The sequence below is a fragment of the Phocoena sinus genome, chromosome 5 (genome assembly GCF_008692025.1).
Source record: "Phocoena sinus isolate mPhoSin1 chromosome 5, mPhoSin1.pri, whole genome shotgun sequence".
NCBI lineage: Eukaryota > Metazoa > Chordata > Mammalia > Artiodactyla > Phocoenidae > Phocoena > Phocoena sinus.
Genome location: NC_045767.1, coordinates 96,776,991 through 96,796,560, shown reverse-complemented (window position 1 = coordinate 96,796,560; position 19,570 = coordinate 96,776,991). Strand labels below are relative to the sequence as shown.

Sequence of the window (19,570 nt, the reverse complement as noted above, 5' to 3'; positions counted from 1 at the left end):
TCCATCCCGTGAGTCTGGACTGGCCCTGGGACTCGCTTTGGTGAATAAGATGGTACAGAAATGATAGTGTGCTGGTTCCAAGTCTGGGTCTCTCTCCCTTAGATCCCTGCCTCTGCCAGGAGAACATGTCCAGGACCCGTGCTACTAACATTCTGGAAGCAAATATACAAGATCATTAAATAATGTGTGCTGAATATATCGACATCCCTATGCCTCTTTAAAATTATTCCTCTTGGGTTTTTCCTGTGTGTGATTTACCTTTTTTATTTTTCAGTTAAGACATGGCATATCCTGATGGGTAGGTATAATAAAAAATACCAGAAATAATTCTGCAGTTTTTGATCAGCCAATTTAAAAAAAAGCATGTAGGCTGATAATAATTATTGTCAAGGCTAAATATAATAACTATATCCAGGATATAGTTAATACTTTTTCAGAAGCTGAAAAAAGACAAAAATGAAAAAAAAATAATATGCTCTTCAGAAAATGACAGAGGAAATTCTGACACATGCTACAACATGGATGAACCTTGCAGGACATCATGTTAAGTGAAATAAACAAGTCATAAAACAGAGACTACAGCATGATTCCACTTACATGAGGTATCTTAGAGTAGTCAAATTTAGAGACGGAAAATAGGTTGCCAGGAGCTGGGGGGAAGGGGAAACATAGGGAGTTTTGTTTAACAGGTATAGAGTTTCAGTTTTGCAAGACCAAAAAGTTCTGGAGACTGGCTGCACAATAATGTCAATATACATTTCTGAATTGTACACTTTAAAATGGTTAGGATGGTAAATCTTATGTAATGTGTATTTATACCACAAATATAGAATTTATATTATATATATTATATGTATTATATATTACATATAACTGTTACTTAACCATTGACTTGTTAATCATTGCCATTGATTCACAATCTAAATTGGGAGCAATTTGCCTAAGTACCTAATTGCACATAGACGTAAGTTTGGGTTTTTTTTTTTTTTTTTTTTTTTTGCGGTACGCGGGCCTCTCACTGTTGTGGCCTCTCCTGTTGCGGAGTACAGGCTCCGGACAGGCAGGCTCAGCGGCCATGGCTCACGGGCCCAGCCGCTCCGCGGCATGCAGAATCTTTCCAGACCGTGGCACAAATCCGTGTCCCCTGCATCGGTAGGTGGACTCCCAACCACCACACCACCAGGGAAGCCCAGATGTAAGTTTTTAAAAGATATATGGAGGTATAGGTTTTTGCAGTGTGATTTATTTTGATAATGTAGGTTCAAAGTGCGTGTGTTAAGTTTCTGAACTCGGGTGAAGCTCTTGGGTGCCATTTCTGGGACTCCATTGTCAATGCTGGATAAACATTAGTGTTGCAAATTGAATGACAAACCATTTTACTGCTACCTTGTCCATAATACATCCAGCACCTGGCACTCTCAAGTCCTGAATCAAAAAGTCATTTATTCAAGTAGTTGAGAACCTACTATCTATCAGGCACTAAGGCTGACTTTGGTGAGCCAGTGGTGAGCAAAAGAAAAACACCTGTTCATACAGAGCTTACATGTAGCTGAGGAGAAAGACTGCATATATCAATCAATCAATACAAACAAAAACCTATGAAGTTTGTTTTTTTTAATTTATTTTTATTTATTTATTTTTGACTGCATTGGGTCTTCGTTGCTGTACTCAGGCTTTCCCTAGTTGCAGCGAGAGGGGGCTACTCTTCATTGCAGTGCGCAGGCTTCTCATTGCGGTGGCTTGCCTTGCTGCAGGGCATAGGCTCTAGGCACGCAGGCTTCAGTAGTTGTGGCACACGGGCTCAGTAGTTGTGGCTCGTGGGCTCTAGAGCGCAGGCTCAGTAGTTTTGGCGCACAGGCTGAGTTGCTCCGTGGCATGTGGGATCTTCCTGGACTAGCGTTCGAACCCATGTCCCCTGCATTGGCAGGCGGATTCTTACCCACTGGGCCACAAGAGAAGTCCAACCTATGAAGTTTTTGACCTCAGAGAAGAATAAAATAGAGCAATGTTGAAGCAAATGACTGTGGCCAGATTAGATTGACAGTCTGGGGATACCTCTATTGAGATATTGAGATACGGACTGTGATCTGAATAACATAAAGAAGCCGGCCACATAATGATCAATCAGGCAGAAGAGTTTTCCAAACAAAAAGAACAGCTAGTGCAGAGTCTATATCAGGAACAAGCTTCATGTTCACAAAAGAAACAAATCAAAACTGTCAGTTAATATTGAAATAAAAGAGGAAAAGGATTCAAAAGAGCAGGATCCTTTTAAACCTATGCGTAACAGCCTTTGACTCCACAAACAAGTTACTGCCTCTAGTCCCTTTTGCTTGAAGATTATTAACTTATTACAAGTAGAAACAATCCCTATTAAAAGGAAATGGTTTGTTGCACCTATGTAAACAAATTTTATTTATTTATTGCTGCAGGGTTTTCCAAAATTATTTAGATTTAGACTATTTTTCAATCATAGAAAAAAAATTTTAAGGAGTCCAAATTTATTCTTAGGCTGAGAAAGTCTGTTATCACTGTCCAAATCCAGGTGCAAAAACATTTTTGCTAATGTCACAAATTCACTACTAAGAGAGAAAAGCTACCCAAACACACCTGCACCTTTTCAGAACTGATTTAATATTGTGTTAAAGTAAACATATTAAGGACATGAAGTTTAGTCATCAAAAAGCTCTACTGCCCAATCTGCTACTTAAAGTGAATTAAACAAGCTACTTGGATTCTGAGACAGATAAAACTTCGCATTTCGTGAATTCTGTTTCAAATCCAATATTATCAGGTGGTACTTGGTGCTTATAATTTCACTTTGGTCATAAGACATACATGATTAAGAATACACAGAGTAATGTACTGAATATAAGGAAGAGGCTATGTACTGAGGATATGGCATTTAATGACATATTTCATTACATGAGGCAAGGAGTGTAGTAGTTAAGAATCCAGGCTCTAACACCAGACTGCTTGCGCTTCATCCTACATCTGCCTCTTAATGGTTGTTTAAACTTGTATATAAACTCTATGTACTGAGTTTTTCCACTGTAAAATGGAGATAATTATACTTATATCCACGAAGGTGGTTGTGAACATTAAATAAGTTAAAACACATAAAATGATCTATGGTGCCTGGCACATATCAGCAAATGATAGCTACAATACTACTAACTATTATTACTATATTATACACAAAATACACTCAGATCACTATACTGTCAAACTATTCACTGCCATGAAAGTTTGTTTCTAAATACATATATATGTATATATTCTTGTTCTATGATATATGGATATATCATTCAACATACAGATACAAAGAAAAAGATAATATATAAACTAAAGTCCAAAATTAAAAAGTCATAACAGGGCTTCCCTTGTGGCGCAGTGGTTGAGAGTCCGCCTGCCGATGCAGGGGACATGGGTTCGTGCCCCTGTCCGGGAAGATCCCACATGCTGCAGAGCGGCTGGGCCCGTAAGCCATGGCCGCTGAGCCTGCGCGTCCGGAGCCTGTGCTCCCCAACGGGAGAGGCCTCAACAGTGAGACACCCGTGTACCGCAAAAAAAAAAAAAAAAAAAGTCATAACATTAGCCCAACAAATAGGGAAATTAAATTTTAATGTTAAAAATCTAGTAGCTTTATGATGATAATTTGTTTCAAAGATGTGCCATACAATCATTTAATGTTATGGCAAAAACAAACAAACAAAAAACCCCTCTGGTTTAAAAGAAAATCTATGTTTTCTAAAATGTATACGTTGTGTCAAGTAAAGAAATTAACTCACATCTGGAAATTATTTCAACATTTTAATTGAAAAAGATCATTTACAATCATCTTGATTGGGATAATTCTACTAGTAGGATTCTGTACACTGGAAAGAACTTAATGCTTACTACCTGTCTCTAAAATTAATACTGATGCTAATAAAATTCATAGTATAAAGTTTTAGAAATCATTATCTGAATTCATATATATGAAATGTTATATATATATAGATATAATATATATTTTATTTTCTCAAATAAACATATTTTCTCAAACATATTTCTTGAAAATATGTTTGAGGAAAACAAGGGTGTTTACGATGTACTGAACTGACTCATGAGAAACTGGAAGAAACTCTGTTTATCCTGCTCCTGACACCTCTCCTTATTATACATTGATTACTGGAAATGAACATCTCTAACTCTAAGTAGATGAAAGGACCATTGTAGTGAGGTTTTGCTATCCTTCTCTCAGATCAAATATATGGTTTGATGGTTATAAAGAATTTTCTCATCAAATAAAAACTAAAACAAACAAGAAAAATAATTTGTCAACTAAGCAAACTAGTTAATCGAATATGCTAAAAAACTTGAGAGCAACATATAGCAATGTGGAAAATATCTATTGTTCCATTTACTGATTTTCACTCAGTAGTGACTCTAAACATTAAAAGAGAAAGGGAGAGGAAGAAAAGGGAAAGAGAGAATATGTGTGTGTGTGTTCTGTGTGTGTGTGTAGAACATAAGCATTTTTTAGGTTCTCCAGGCTCAATCTTAATACCATTTCAATGTTAACCTATTATAATAAATACAGTAACCAGGGGTTAAAGGAATTAATAGATCGTTAACATAGTAAATTATTCAATGACTTGATAAAAAATGAATACTTTCATGGGCTTGAATTTAGTTTTAAAACTTCATTCAAATTAATAAAGATAGCAAAAAGCTACATGCCATAGTTAAATCATTCCATTTCTTTTTTCAAATTTTTTACCTAATAACTTGTCATAATCAGGTTAAGACTCATTAAACTTCTCACTTAAGGCGTGATATTTAGAAAATGTTTAAAAATCTCTAGTAATCAATTCTTAAACTAGAAAACCACTGTGGGTTCTGGCCTAGATTTAAATCTTCAGCTACATACCAACTGAAGGACTTTGGCCATGTTTCTTGATTTCTCTGTGCCCAATTTCATCATCCATGAAATGGTTTTAATAAGTAAATACTAAAAAAAGCATTTTAGTACTAAATATCTGAATGTTATTATGTGTTCAATAATGTTAGCTATTTTCATTATCAATTAAACAATGGAGGCAAAAAGTAAAAATGCCTCTAACTAGCTCAGTTAGCCAATGAGTTACCCAGGTAGTAGATCTTGATTTCTTAATGACAGAATCAAGCCCCTGTCTTCAAATAAACATTTTCTGCCAAAGTCTTATCATTCTACTCATCCCTCTTCCCCTGGTACAGTTAAAAAGTATTCTATTTATCCTTCATCCCTCAGATACCATTGATTTTCTGCTCTGGTTTTTTGTCCATTCCAAGGACAGGTCCCTTGCCTGGACTACGGATTTAGAAACAGCTGGGGACTGCCTTGTTTCTTAGTTCCATGAGGACCAGACCTATGTTAATTAAGTGTGTTTTTAAAAAATCCTTAGACTCTTAAAATGGGGCTTATAAAAGATTGATTTAACCCCAGAGGGGAGAGGTAGGGGAATGAAACAGGGAGATGGTTAGAAGGTAAAGCCCTGAAGAGAAGCGTTAGTTTGTTATGGTGATACCAAATAAAGTGATTAACAGGTAATATTGGTAGAAAAATCCAAGAGACAATCCAGATAAGTTGCTATTATCTGAGTCCAAAAATGAATAATAAACCTGACCAACTTAAGTTTATACCAGGAATGCAAGGATAGTTCAGTATTAGAAAAACCTTAAGTATCTTTCTCCACTTTAATAAAGGGGAAAAAAAAAACATATGATCGTCTATCTCAGTAAACTGAATATAGAAGGGAAATTTCCAGGTCAAACACACGCATGTGCACACACACACATGTGCACGGACACACACACACACACACACACACACACACACATACACCACTATAAACAGGGAAATAGTAGACACCATCCCTTTAAAATCAGGAGCAATATAAGAAAGCCCACTATCAACATTCCCATTGACCCATGTATCTGAGTGCCTCACAAGGACAATTAAAAAAAGAAAAACAAATTAAGCAAAATAATTGGAAGAAACAATATGATATCATTATTTGCAAATGATAGGATTACCTACATTGAAATCCCACTGCCCCAAATAAACTACTAACAAATTATAAGAAATATAGTATATATAGTACAATCCATATTTCTGCAAAAATTTAAACATGATTTTTCTAGAAAGCATACATTTAAATGTATAAAAGGAGGAAAGCGAGGGAAATAAATTAAATATTCTAGGGTAGGTATATTAGGAGGAAGAGAAGTGCAATGAAAAATGGGGGATAAAGAAGGAAAACATTAAAATTTTTTCATTAAAAAGGAGCCTAGTAAGGACTCATGGAAATAGCATGCAATGGAAAGAAGAGCACAATCAGATAAACTCTGTGTTCTGAGGTCCTTAAATTAAAAAGGGACTGGGAAGCACGACATCAGCTTTGCTTTCTGAGACAAATACCTTCAATGTTCTTGGTATTTTTTTAAATTTTTATTGAAATATAGTTGATTTACAATGTTGTGTAAGTTTCAGGTGTACAGCAAAGTGATTCATATATATATATATATATATATATGAATATATAATTTTTTTTTACATTCTCTTCCATTATAGGTCATTACAAGATATTGAGTATAGTTTCCTGTGCTATATCGTAGGTCCTTGTTGGTTATCTATTTTATATATAGTAGTGTGTATATGTTAATCCCAAACTCCTAATTTATCTCTCCCCCACCTTTGGCAACCATCAGTTTGTTATCTATGTCTGTGAGTCTATTTCTGTTTTGTAAATAAGTTCATTTGCATCTTTTTTTTAGATTTCACAAAAATATAAGTGATATCATATGATATTTCTCTTTCTCTGTCTGACTTACGTCACTCAGTATGACAGTCTCTAGGTCCATCCATGTTGCTACAAATGGCTTTATTCCATTGTTTTTTTTATGGCTGAGTAATATTCCACTGTGTGTGTGTGTGTGTGTGTATGTGTATATATATATATATATATATATATATATATATATATATATATATATATATACCACATCTTCTTTATCCATTCATCTGTCAACAGATATTTAGGTTGCTTCAATGTCTTGGCTGTTGTAAATAGTGCTGCTACAAACATTGGGGTATATGTATCTTTTCGAATGATGTTTTTCTCTGGATATATGCCCAGGAGTGGAACTGCAAGATTATACGGTAGCTCTATTTTCAGTTTTTTAAGGAACCTCCATACTTTTCTCCATAGTGGCTGTACCAATTTACATTCCCACCAACAATGTAGGAGGGTTTCTTTTTCCCCACACCCTCTTCAGCATTTATTATTTGTAGACTTTTTGATGTTGGCCATTCTGACCAGTGTGAGGTGATACCTCATTGTAGTTCTGATTTGCATTTCTCTAATAATTAGTGATCTTTTCATGTGCCTCCTGGTCATCTGTATGTCTTCTTTGGATAAATGTCTTTTTAGATCTTCTTCCCATGTTTTGATTGGGTTGTTTGGTTTTGATATTGAGCTGTATGAGCTGTTTGTATATTTTGGAGATTAATCCCTTGTCAGTCACAGTGTTTGCAAATATTTTCTCCCACTCTGTAGGCTGGCTTTTTTTGTTTGTTTATGATTTCCTTTGCTGTGCAAAAGCTTTTAAGTTTAGTTAGGGCCAGTTTGTTTATTTTTGTTTTTCTTTCCATTACTCTAGGAGACAAATCCAAAAAGATATTGCTGTGATTTATGTCAAAGGGTGTTCTGCCTATGTTTTCCTCTAAGAATTTTATAGTATTCAGTCTTACAGTTAGGTCTTTAATCCATTTTGAGTTTTTTTGTGTGTATGGTATTAGAAAATGTTCTAATTTCATTATTTTACATGTAGCTGTCCAGTTTTCCCAGCATACTTATTGAAGACACTGTTTTTTCTTCATTGCCTCCTTTGTCATAGATTAATTGACCATAGGTGCGTGGGTTTATCTCTGGGCTTTCGACCCTGTTCCATTGATGTATATTTCTGTTTTTGTGCCAGTACCATACTATTTTTATTACTGTAGCAATGTAGTATTGTCTGAAGTCAGGGAGCCTGATTCCTCCAGCTCTGTTTTTTTTGTTTTTTTTTTCTCAAGATTGCTTTGGCTATTGGGGGTCTTTTGTGTTTCTACACAAATTTTAAAATTTTTGGTTATAGTTTTGTGAAAAATGCTATTGACTGTTTGATAGGGATTGTGCTGAATCTCTAGATTGCCTTGGGTAGTATAATCACTTTGACAATACTGATTCTTCCAATCCAAGAACATCATGTATCTTTCTATTTTTTTGTGTCATCTTTGATGTCTTTCATTAGCATCTTATAGTTTCAGAGGACAGGTCTTTTGCCTCCTGAGGTAGGTTTATTCCTAGGTATTTTATTCTTTTTGATGCAATGGTAAATAGGATTGTTTCCTTAATTTCTCTTTCTGAACTTACTTTTATTGTTAGTGTATAGAAATACAACAGATTTCTGTATATTAATTTTGCATCCTGCAATTTTACTGAATTCATTGATGAGCTCTAGTAGTTTTCTGGTAGTCTTTAGGATTTTCTATGTATAGTATCACGTCATCCGCAAACAGTGACAGTTTTACTTCCTCTTCTTTTCCAATTTGGACTCCTTTTATTTCTTTTTCTTCTCTGATTGCTGTGGCTAAGACTCCCAAAACTATGCTGAATAAAAGTGGAGAGAGAGTAGACATCCATGTCTTGTTCATAATCTTAGAGGAAATGCTTTCAGCTTTTCACTATTAAGTATGAAGTTAGCTGTGAGCTTGTCATATATGGCCTTTACCATGTTGAGGTAGGTTCCCTCTATGCCCACTTTCTGGAGAGTTTTTATCATAAATGGATGTTGAATTTTATCAGAAGCTTTTTCTGCATCTATTGAGATGATCATATGGCTTTCATTCTTCAGTTTGTTAATGTGGTGTATCACACTGATTGATTTGCAGATATTGAACAATCATGACTTCTCTGAGAACGAAGAAATGCCAAGAAGAATCCTAAAAAACAGGCCTTGCTAAGTTTCCCCCAGTTTACTATAATTACCTCATACTCCTTAACCTGTCATATTCCTTGATAACTGCCCACTTTTCATCAAACCTAGTATAAAATACTCAGGTCTGTTTCTTTAGGTCTTTATTTCCTCTTGAAGGATCCTGTATCATGTAAAACTTATATTAAATAAATTCTTATCCTTTTCTCCTGCTAATGTGTTTGTGAATTCAATTTTCAGATGCATCCAGGGACCCTAAGTGGGTCGAAGAAATTTTTCCCTTCCCTGCAGCTCTCAGAACCAGGAATATCTACACTTTTTGTCAATGGTTTTGTTGCTCCAGGTCGACATAATGAATTACGTAATGTAAATATTTACCTCTTTGCATTATCTTCCCAAATCTGGCATACATTTTGGGCACTAAGCTCAACCTCAGCTTCACTGCATTTCTTCCACCTTTACTTTTTCTTCTCTACCTTTTAAAGTCTTGTTGCTATGAGATATTCCTATTTCCCTTGTAAACTCATATTCATACCTCATATTCTTTTATAGAGATGCATATTTAGATGCTGATAGAAAGAGGAGGGAATGGAATGAGGAAGCGACAGGAGGAAAGAGATGTTTTGAAAGCTGTTTCACAGATGTATGATCAGGCAGCATGGTATTAGAGAATGAATAAAGTTGAGACTGAGCAATCAGGTAAGACATCGCAATAAAAGCCAATCTGAAAAAAAATTGGATTAGCAACGTGTAAGTAGAGTGAAAAATGTATGAACGTAGGAGCAAATCTGAACAAAGGAGTCAACAGAAATCCATTGTTAATTGCCTTTTAGAATTGCTCACAAGTAGACTTTGAAGATATTGTAAAATATAACGCCTGTAGAGTTTTTTTAAAAAATGGTATTACCGGCATTAAAAAATGGAATTTTTTTATGGGGAGTGGATCTGTAAGGGAACAATAATGAGAATTTTTTACTATTTTGTTATTGGTTTGACAACACAGTATTAAAACAAACATGGAGTTAAAAACCCAAGAAAGAAGCCAGGATTGGAGATCTGACACAGGAAAACTGGAAACATAAAAGTGGTTGATATATGAAAATAGTGGAGTATTAAAAAGGGTGAAAAAAAAACAAAGAACTGTCCTTTGGGAGAGATCCAAATTAGTGAGAAGGAAGAAGATACAGCAAAGATAGTGGACAACAGCAAACAGAAGAAAATGGGAGGTTAAAGGTAATAAAATTCAAAGGGAACATTTCAAGAAATAGATAATTCCAAATTGCTGTTAAAGGGATCAGTAGACATCAACCAAGCAAAGTGAATCTGAGAAGAAATCCTTGAATTTGCCTACAAAGGGACTATGAATGAGTATTGAATGAATCAACACAATTTAAACCAAGAGCTAAATTAAGAGCGCAAAAGAAACAAATCTAAATAATATTCTGAAGAAAAGGACCATAACGTTTTTAAACATGTGAATTTTATTTGCTTTTGATTAATCATTAGCTGAACTGTTATCAATATTGGATTTTGTCTACATAGTTTTCTCTGTGACTATTTTTAGATTTGTTTTAAGCTCAAATAGGCTAAGATCTATAAATGTGGCAATGTTAACAACTTGCCAAATACAAAAATAATCAATTCATCTAAGCAATGCGTCCATTCACTCTCTGAGGCAGAATTAATTGCACTTATGAGCACATTCATATAAGTACTCAACTAAAGAATAATATGGATACACCTGTAGACAGACAGACAGACAGACAGACAGATAGATAGATAGATACAGATAATATGATGTTCCTTGGAAATATCAACACCATCTGTAATTGCTTGCTTTTTGGAGAGAAAGGGAGGGAGGGAGAGAGAAAGAGAAGGAAAAAAAGGGTGAAAGAGAGGCAGAGGGAAGGAGGGAGGAAAGGAGGAAAAATTCAGTGTGTAATCTCAGTAATGTCACAATATCCAACTAGTTGAGAGTGAGCATTTACCAGTACCATATATTGCAGACTCAGAAGTGGAGCTAAACCTCAAGAATCCAGGGACTTGTAATTATTATAAAGACCAACAAGCTCAGAGTCAAGGACCCTAACCTTGAAAGTCATGAAGCTGGTTTATTGAACACCATATCCCTTGAGGCAAAATAACTAGGCGGTCAACAAAGGTACTACTCAATCTGTATCACAACAAGAAATCAAAGTTAATTATCTGAGGTTGAAGGCAGCCATCACAATAGAAAGTCAGGATGTGTTGCCCAGTATCTCTACCTGATCCAGTTCTCAGACTAGGAACCTGCTGACTAAAGAAGTTACCCTGTGCTAGAGGAATAGACCTGTAACACTATATCAATTATCCACTGCAATGATTCCCTCTGTTCTTCCCCCAAGGGATCTTTAGCCATTTACTTAAATGAGTAGACACTAAGGAAAGGAGAACAGCCAGATAGTTGATAGAGTATTGGGTGCAGGGTCATAGCTGAGATTGGTATCTGGAGATCCAAAACAACACCACGGTCCCACTATTAGAGTGAAGGCATAGGAGGGTAAGATAACACATGGAATCCTGGCCAAGGGTTGGTTTATAATAGGTCCACTGTGTCCATGGATCCACCCAGGGATCATTGATCCGAATATCTGCAATGATCTTATTCCCAAATCAGGTCACATGCTAGGGTTCTGGCGATTAGGATTTCAACATACCTTTGCTGGAGAACACATTTCAACCCATAAAATTCAAGATGGCCTTAAATTACAGTAGGGAAGAAAAACTTTCCCAAATGGGCAGAACTTCAGGTGACACATCTGATCATCCACTTTGTGTAGAAGGATAAGGAAAAAGAAATGTCCCAAAGATTAGAAAAGACTCATAAGCAATGGTGAATGGACTGGCTGGCTGGGCAGGAAACTGTGAAGAAAAAAGGTGGAGACTAGGAATGTCTGAGTCATGTGGATGGACATAGGGGAATGAGTACAAGTGTGAAGATTTTTATAACACCCACCAATAATGATGCACTAAACAACCCAAACAGACAAAAGGGCTCAGCCAGTCGATGTCAGCCAGCCTTGTCAGCAGTCTTCTCAATACTGGCATGATGGACACATGAATAAAGTAGAACAGATGAAGGTTATCCAAGGACCCAACGGGATAGACTCCCACTTACCAAGGCCAATCTAGCTACTTCTACTTCTCCACGTCCAATTTTCCAGCAACAGAGACCTGGTAAGTCATTATTCCTCAAGGAGAACAATGGACTCAATTTGACTACACTGGGTCCCTTTTATAAACCAAGAAGGGACAACAGTTCATTCCCACAGGAATACCTACCTATTCAAGATATGAGTGTGCCTTTTCTGCCTCCTTGGTCTTAGTTGGCCCCACTGTCTGGGTGCTTACAAAATGCCTGATCCACAGGCATGGAATCCAACAGAGCATAGCACCCCAACCAGGGAACCCGCTATACAACAAAAAAGGTGTGGGAGAGAGCTCATGACCATGGGATCTTCTGGCCATATCACACAGTGCCCCATCAGAAGCTGTCAGCCTGAAAGTGTTGGAATGGTCCACTTAAGGCACAGCTGAATCACCAGCTTAGAGGCAATATTGTTCAAGGATAGGGCGCCATCTTTTAGAACACTCTCACCAGGGAAAACAGCAAGTGTCTCACTGAACTACAAACTATGGCTGCCACGTGAGCACTTTGAGTGTCTTGTGCCCAGGGAACAGCAGGCAAGACAGAGAGACACTATCTTGTGAAGAGTAATTGCTGCTGATCAGCAAGAGAGATAGGACTGTTGTTACAGAATGGGGGTAGAGAGTGACAAGTGACAAACTCAAGCGGCCCACCTGGCTACCCCTTGGTCTCCCTTATAGAGTTTTAAATGAGAATGAGAAATGCAACAACCCCAGCCTAAGGACAGTAGGATTACCAGCGCCTCCACCATCTTATGATTGAGACTCAGAGAGATGACAGCTGAAGGCAGAGGATTTAGGATGGATAATGGAAGAAGGAGATGATGAGAACCACCTCTGGCCTCCAGACCAACAGCAGTGTTGAGGACTAACTTTCCTCTTCTGAGTATCCTGCCCAGGAGAAAGGCCCTTGGTGCTCTGGAAGAACTGCTCCCTGCATGCACAAAATGGATCTGTATGTCACAAGGGGCGAACTGTGGCAGGCATATGGACACATCACACAGATACCCCTTGGAGAAAGGCCTCTCTGCCTGGCTGTGAGGAGTTGCTGAGCTGACAGCCTCCAGCTGTGAACATTTCCAGGGTCTGCCTCAGTTTCAAGCTGAGATCACACTTTTGGGGGCAGCCCTCAGGCAATGACTGGGCACAGAAGAGGTACCAGGGCCTGAACATTTCATCCAGTGTGGGACTTCTTTAATGGATAACCTTTACCCTGGAGCTTTCCACTGTGCTGGGAGAGTCTCTGTAACTTTGGCATCAAGATTCTGACCCTGCTTAGTCCTGTTTCCTCACTTTTCCTTTCACAGGTGTTACGTCCCCATCAAACCTTCTGCACTCTTAACCCTCACTGTCTGTTTCCTGGAGCAGCTAGTGTGTGACAAGACACAACTCCATATTTTTTGTTTAAGAGCTATAAAATGTATCAGAATAACTTTTAAAACATAAAATATTTGAAACAAAGCAAAAAGTTGAAACCATTTCACAGAAGCCAGATTTTATCTAGCAGAACATTTAAAACTTACAGAAATTCATTTAATTCACTAGCATATGGTATTCACTTTTGATCATAAAGTGAATGGAGTAAAGTCATTTTACATGAAACAAATTTTGGCCTTTTATCCAACTTCATCTTCATAAAATTAAAAGAGCATGTTATCAATTAATAGATACTTCCAACTCCTATTTTTAAAAACAAATTGAAGAAGAATACTCCAATCACACCAGAAATAGTTGACAGTTGATAAACTGACTAGATTGGCTAGAATAAAAAAGGCTGGGGACTTGTCCAACTTTTAAAATTTAGTCCCAGATGTACCAGAGGATAAAAGGACACAAGAGCCTTCTCCTTAATCACCACAGATACCCTCTTCATTTCAGCAAAAAGGATCACAGGGATCCCTATATATTCAGCATCTGAGACTCCTGTCAAGCTCACTTTACAAGAATTCCCAAAGGCTCATCACAAAGTCTCTTGAGAAGATAGCAACAACCAAGCAGTATAATTATCAGTTCCACCAGGGCTGCCATTTATTCCATCTATGTTTCAGATTCTGTGTTTCAGTAAAATAAGGTCATTATCTCAGAAGCAGTTTTAATACATGCTAATTCATCTCCTACAAAGATAAGCTGACCCAAAGTGAAGAGGCCAATGGTCTTACAAGCTCATCCAGGAAAGTGTTCCACCTGAGAGATGACTCAGTTATAACTACTAACTAGATCCCAAGAACCCAATATTCAACTTCTGTGCAGTCAAAGTCTATCTCTCCATCACCCATAGAAATCAAATGAACTTCTCACTACAAATAGAAATTCTCCAGGACTTATGATAGGAGCTACCTCAGTAACCACCAGCTAAACTTATCCCATCCCTTCTTTCCAAACTTTATAGTCTCTGCCTTGTGGCTACTAAACCCAGCTGGCATGAATCTCAGGGTAAGAGAGATGAGAGATGCTGTTTACATGATAGTGAAGCAGAGACGGCTTTGAAGCAAAGCTTGAAGAAGCTAGGAGAATGCAGAGCCCACCTACCACCACCATTGCCACCACCACCAATCCAGTACATGTGGAAATGAGCGGCCTCTAGCTGGCACAACTCTAGGGGGGAAAAAAGTCTTAGCAAGGGAATAGGCACAAGTTAAAACAAAGAGGTAGAGAGAATGATTTGTGAAGAAGAAAAATTTATCATAGAATTGAGGCAAAGTAAATGTGTCCATCTTCATACCCTTGTTTGCCTGCTTGGCTCCTACTTACCCTTTAAAGGTAAATTTAGCAGTCATGCCTTAAGAAGAGCCTTCCCTGTTCTCCACATCCTTCAAATCTTGACTTAGTATTACTTTAGGGTGTTGCCACAACACCTATGATAGCATATGTTATCTTCCGTTGTAACTGCCTTTTTTAATTGAGATATAATTCACATACCATAAAATTCAAATTTTAAGGTATACAATTCAATGGCTCTTAGTATAGTCACAAAGTTGGGTAGTCATCACCAATATCTAATTCCAGAACATTCTATCACCTCAGAAAGAAACTCCACACCCATCAGCAATCATTCTTCTTTCACTCTTCCTTCCAGCCCTTGGCCACCACAAATCTACTTTCTGTCCCTATGGATTTACCTATTCCGAACATTTTAGATAAATGGGACTATACAATTTACAATATTTTTGTCTGCCTTCTTTTGCTAAGCCTAATGTTTTCAAGGTTTACCCATGTTGTAGCAGGTAAGAGTACTTCACTCCTTTTTATGACTAAATAATATTCCATTTTATCTATGTACCACATTTTTTAATCCATTCATCAGTTGGTGGACATTTGGGTTGTTGCTTCTTTATGGCTACTATGAATAACGTTGCTAGGAACACTGGTTTTTAAGTGGACTTCTGTTTTCAATTCCCTTGGATATACATCTAAGAGTGGAATTATTGGGTCATATGGTAACTCTATGTTTAACTATTTGAAGAATTGCCAAACTACTTTCCATTGTATACTCCCACCAGCAATGTAACTGTCTTTCATTTATCTAACCCTCAAATTTCTTGAGGTCAGGGACTAAGTCTTATGTTCTATTGTATCCCCAGCACCTAGCATAGTGCCTAATGGAGTATGGTTGTCTATGAGTATTTGTGAAGTGAATGACTAAATAAAGGGTCAAAATATTTTTTTTAACTTTATGCCTTCTTCTGGCAAAATACTTATCAAAATACCCCCTCCCAATATCTTTAACCAGACCCTTTTTATCTATGAAGCTATTCTAAGTAAGTGACATACTCTTAGGTGCCAGCACTTCTTGAAATGGGTGCTCTATGATTGCTAGTGAAGAGGATTGTGATCTACTTGGGCTGCTCACCCACACATTAGAGAATTTAAGATAATCTGATAGTAGAATCACGTGTTTCCAAGTTGGTACCAGTTGGCGGGCAGTCACATGTTCATGCATATTTTCAAAGTGATCCTCAAGCAAATATAGGCACAGGACATATTTGGTGTCCACACTCTGCTAGCCTTACTGCCAATAACACTACAATGGACCTGGCAGGGAAGGAAAGAGGAAACATATGGGGCCCATCCCACTACAAAGGCAGATGAGAAGATGCGCAGATGAAAAGGCTTTCCGATTCTAGCAGCTCTGTGTGGGGATTAGTCTCCCAAGACTGGCACTTAAGTAGTCTGATGACTTCCAGCTCTGGCCAGTTAAAGAGACTATCGATAGAATAAATACTCATTTTGAGCCAAACACAAAATGAACATGTACATGGATAGAATTTATACTGTAAACATGACCAAGTCCTCTTGATGTAAAATAGGATGTATCTCTAATAAAATATGAATATACATTAATTCCTTACAAAATCTCACAAAAATCTCTATACTTCTGCTCCTGACTGATAAACATTTATTGATTAAAAACAGAAAGAGAAGACTCCCCTGATGTTTTATATGACACATCACATGTACACATATATTTTGCATCATTTCAATTTTCTACAAATAGAAGCCAAGTATACTTGTGTTGCGTAAACGAGTGAAGTTTTATATAAATTTACCTTTGGTAAGAAGAATGGCCCCTTCAAAGATCCCCATGCCTAATCCTATTAGTACGTTACAGTACATGACAGAAGGGACTTTGCAGATGTAATGAAGGTTATAGACCTTAAAATAGGGAGATTATCCTAGATTATCTAGATGGACCCAGTGTGATCACATGAGTCCTCAGAAGGAGAGATTTTTCTGTGGCTGGAGTCGGGGAAGACTTGCATAAGGAGAAGTCAGAGAGATTTAAAGGTTGGCAGGATCTTGACCCATTCTTGCTGGCGGGCAGCCACATGGAAAGCATGAGAAGGAATGTGGGCAGCCTACAGGAGCAAAGAGGAGTCCCCAGATTGACGGGTGACAGGGAAATGAGACCTCTGTCCTATAATCACAAGGAAATGAATTTGGCCTGAATGAGGGTGGAAGCAGACTCATCCACAGAGCGTCAAGAACTCAGTCCAGCCAGCACCAGGACTTTAACTTTGTGATATATGTAGCAGAGAATCCAGCTGAGCCACTGTGCTCTGATTTCTGACCTACAGAACTACGAACAAATACGTTTGTGTCGTGTTCAGCGACTACATTTGTGGTAAGGTGTTATGACAGCAAGAGAAAACTAGTACATTACTGAATGTTACTGTATTAAATGACAATATTCTAGGGTTCTGAAATACAAGAACCACTAGAACAATCAATTAAAATCGCACATTCCCAGAACCAATTCACATTCCACTACCAAATGTTATTTTTATAATAAATACATGGGAGACTCCTACTCATAATTACTGGGTATTTTTTAAAATGTTATCTAAGAATAATATACCAATTTCTAAGTAGTTTTTCTCACCAACATTTAAAACTTTAGCATTCGTTTTTAAAAAGTAAATAGATAATTACTTTGTCAAGTCTTTTTCAGATTGTCTTAGTTTGATACGGTTCACTTTACGTGTACATCTCTTTCCTAACATACTTTATTAGATTCATATTTTATATAACCACATATGAGTCATAGTAACAAAAGCCAGTGATCGTTTAAATAGAGTTCAATGAATCAATGTCTACAAAAATGTGAGAACATAAATGAAGCCAAAGATTTACAGGCCTCAAAAGTACAAAGAACTCGAAGGCAAAGGTCACTCATACTTTTAGTATATAAATGTGTAAAGCCAATAATACTGAGCTATGTGTAAACAGGACTTTATTGGTATGATGGCCATATTTTGGTATTTATATTTTTAAATTTGTAGCTCACAGTTTCATGTGGCTTTATCGCAATATCACAGTTCCTCCAGTTCCTGATCTGCAGAACAAATGCTTGGAATATTCCAAGTTCTACCTGCTCCAACCAATGTTTCTAAATTACAACAATGCCAACAAAATTGGATTTTTCCAGAGACTCTACGATATAATATAAAATCCATTTGGAACATGGACACTTACTTTTTCTGATTTCTTTCAGCCAACCTTGCAATCTCTATAGCTGCCTTCCTTGCTTCAAAATCTTCCCTTTTCACCACCTCTCCAGTCCCGCGGTAGCCTAGCTCCACCAACTGGCGGGCCAGGCCTTCATCCTAAAAAGAAAATCAATTGTTACATTTGTGGATTAATGAGACATCTTATTTTATCCAATGTATATTGAATAATTGTTTTAAATGAAAAATCAAATGGAATATTTAAATATGAGACAAGATCTATTAGATTGAAAAGTTAGAATTCTTTCTAACAATAGTTTTATAAACATCTGATTTGTCATCCCTTTCCCAAAGATGTAAGATGAAAAAATAATAATAATAACATCAAGCACTAAATTTTCTCTAAGGGATTGCAGGACAAAAGTCTGTAATGTTTTTAATCAATTTATGAGAACAGCTGTAGGTAATAAAGTATCTTTAAAACAATAAAACTACAGACAATAGTATTTATACAAGAAAGACTTTTTAAAAACCAACTGCACAAAAAGAAAATTGGGTTGCTTTCAGCAAGTTCAACATTTCAGAGACTTACTTCCTTGAAGTCAATTAACTGATGACACAGAGCATTATAACTTCAAATACAAAACAAAGGGCAGATGAATTTCCTATTTGAGTAGAAAGATATTGTTTCCATATAATGTTGGTACCAATAAAAGCAGAGAAGTAGAAACTCAAGAAGATGACAAGAAGCTTCAAACTGAAAAAAAAAAAAATTTCCCCACAGTCCTTTAGACCTTTTATATTTCAGTTACTTTAAGAACTGTCACACACATTTTTGTCACTTGCATAGCATATTCAAAAAAGAACAGCATTTCCCCAAAACTTGAATAGGTGACATTTTACTTGAAGTTACTAATATAAAGGCTTATGTATTACATAAAAATATGTATATTAACATATTACATTATCCTTACATTAAACATGAAATGTCTGAAATATAGAGAAAACAGCATATATTTTATTGTTACAGACCCTTACTTACTACACCACTGCTGAATGCAAGAACTGTCTAACAGAATTAAATAAGATAACTTAAGATTCGTGGTTAATAATCTATACAACCCATGGTGGCTATTTTAAAGTTCCAATTATTCTAACAAAAAAAAAAAAATAGACACCATCAACCTAGAAAACTTTGCTACTTTGCTTTGCTAAACACTAAAAGCAAATTGCTGAACTCTGTGTAGCAACATGGATACATTTGCCAAGTTAAGGCAAAGCACCAGGCTTTGCACAAAGGCACTTTGCCTTCTTTCTGACTTGTTCCCCTGCTCACTATACTTGCTATTCCAGGTTGCTTTAGTGCGAACAACAAAACTGAGCAAATGCCTCCACCTAGTGGAGTTAATATTTAAATGAAAAAGCGATGCAGATTT

General features: G+C 36.8%; 1 protein-coding gene across 3 annotated transcripts in view; it reads right to left on the bottom strand.

Annotated features, from left to right (window-relative positions):
- Window positions 1–19,570, bottom strand: part of CFAP299 (cilia and flagella associated protein 299) — a 638,990-nt gene that overhangs the window by 602,151 nt on the left and 17,269 nt on the right. For all 3 annotated transcript variants that reach the window (XM_032632705.1, XM_032632704.1, XM_032632703.1), the window contains exon 2: window positions 18,163–18,293. In XM_032632705.1, coding sequence (XP_032488596.1) covers window positions 18,163–18,293 — 131 coding nt within the window. The remainder of the gene's footprint in view (window positions 1–18,162; window positions 18,294–19,570) is intronic.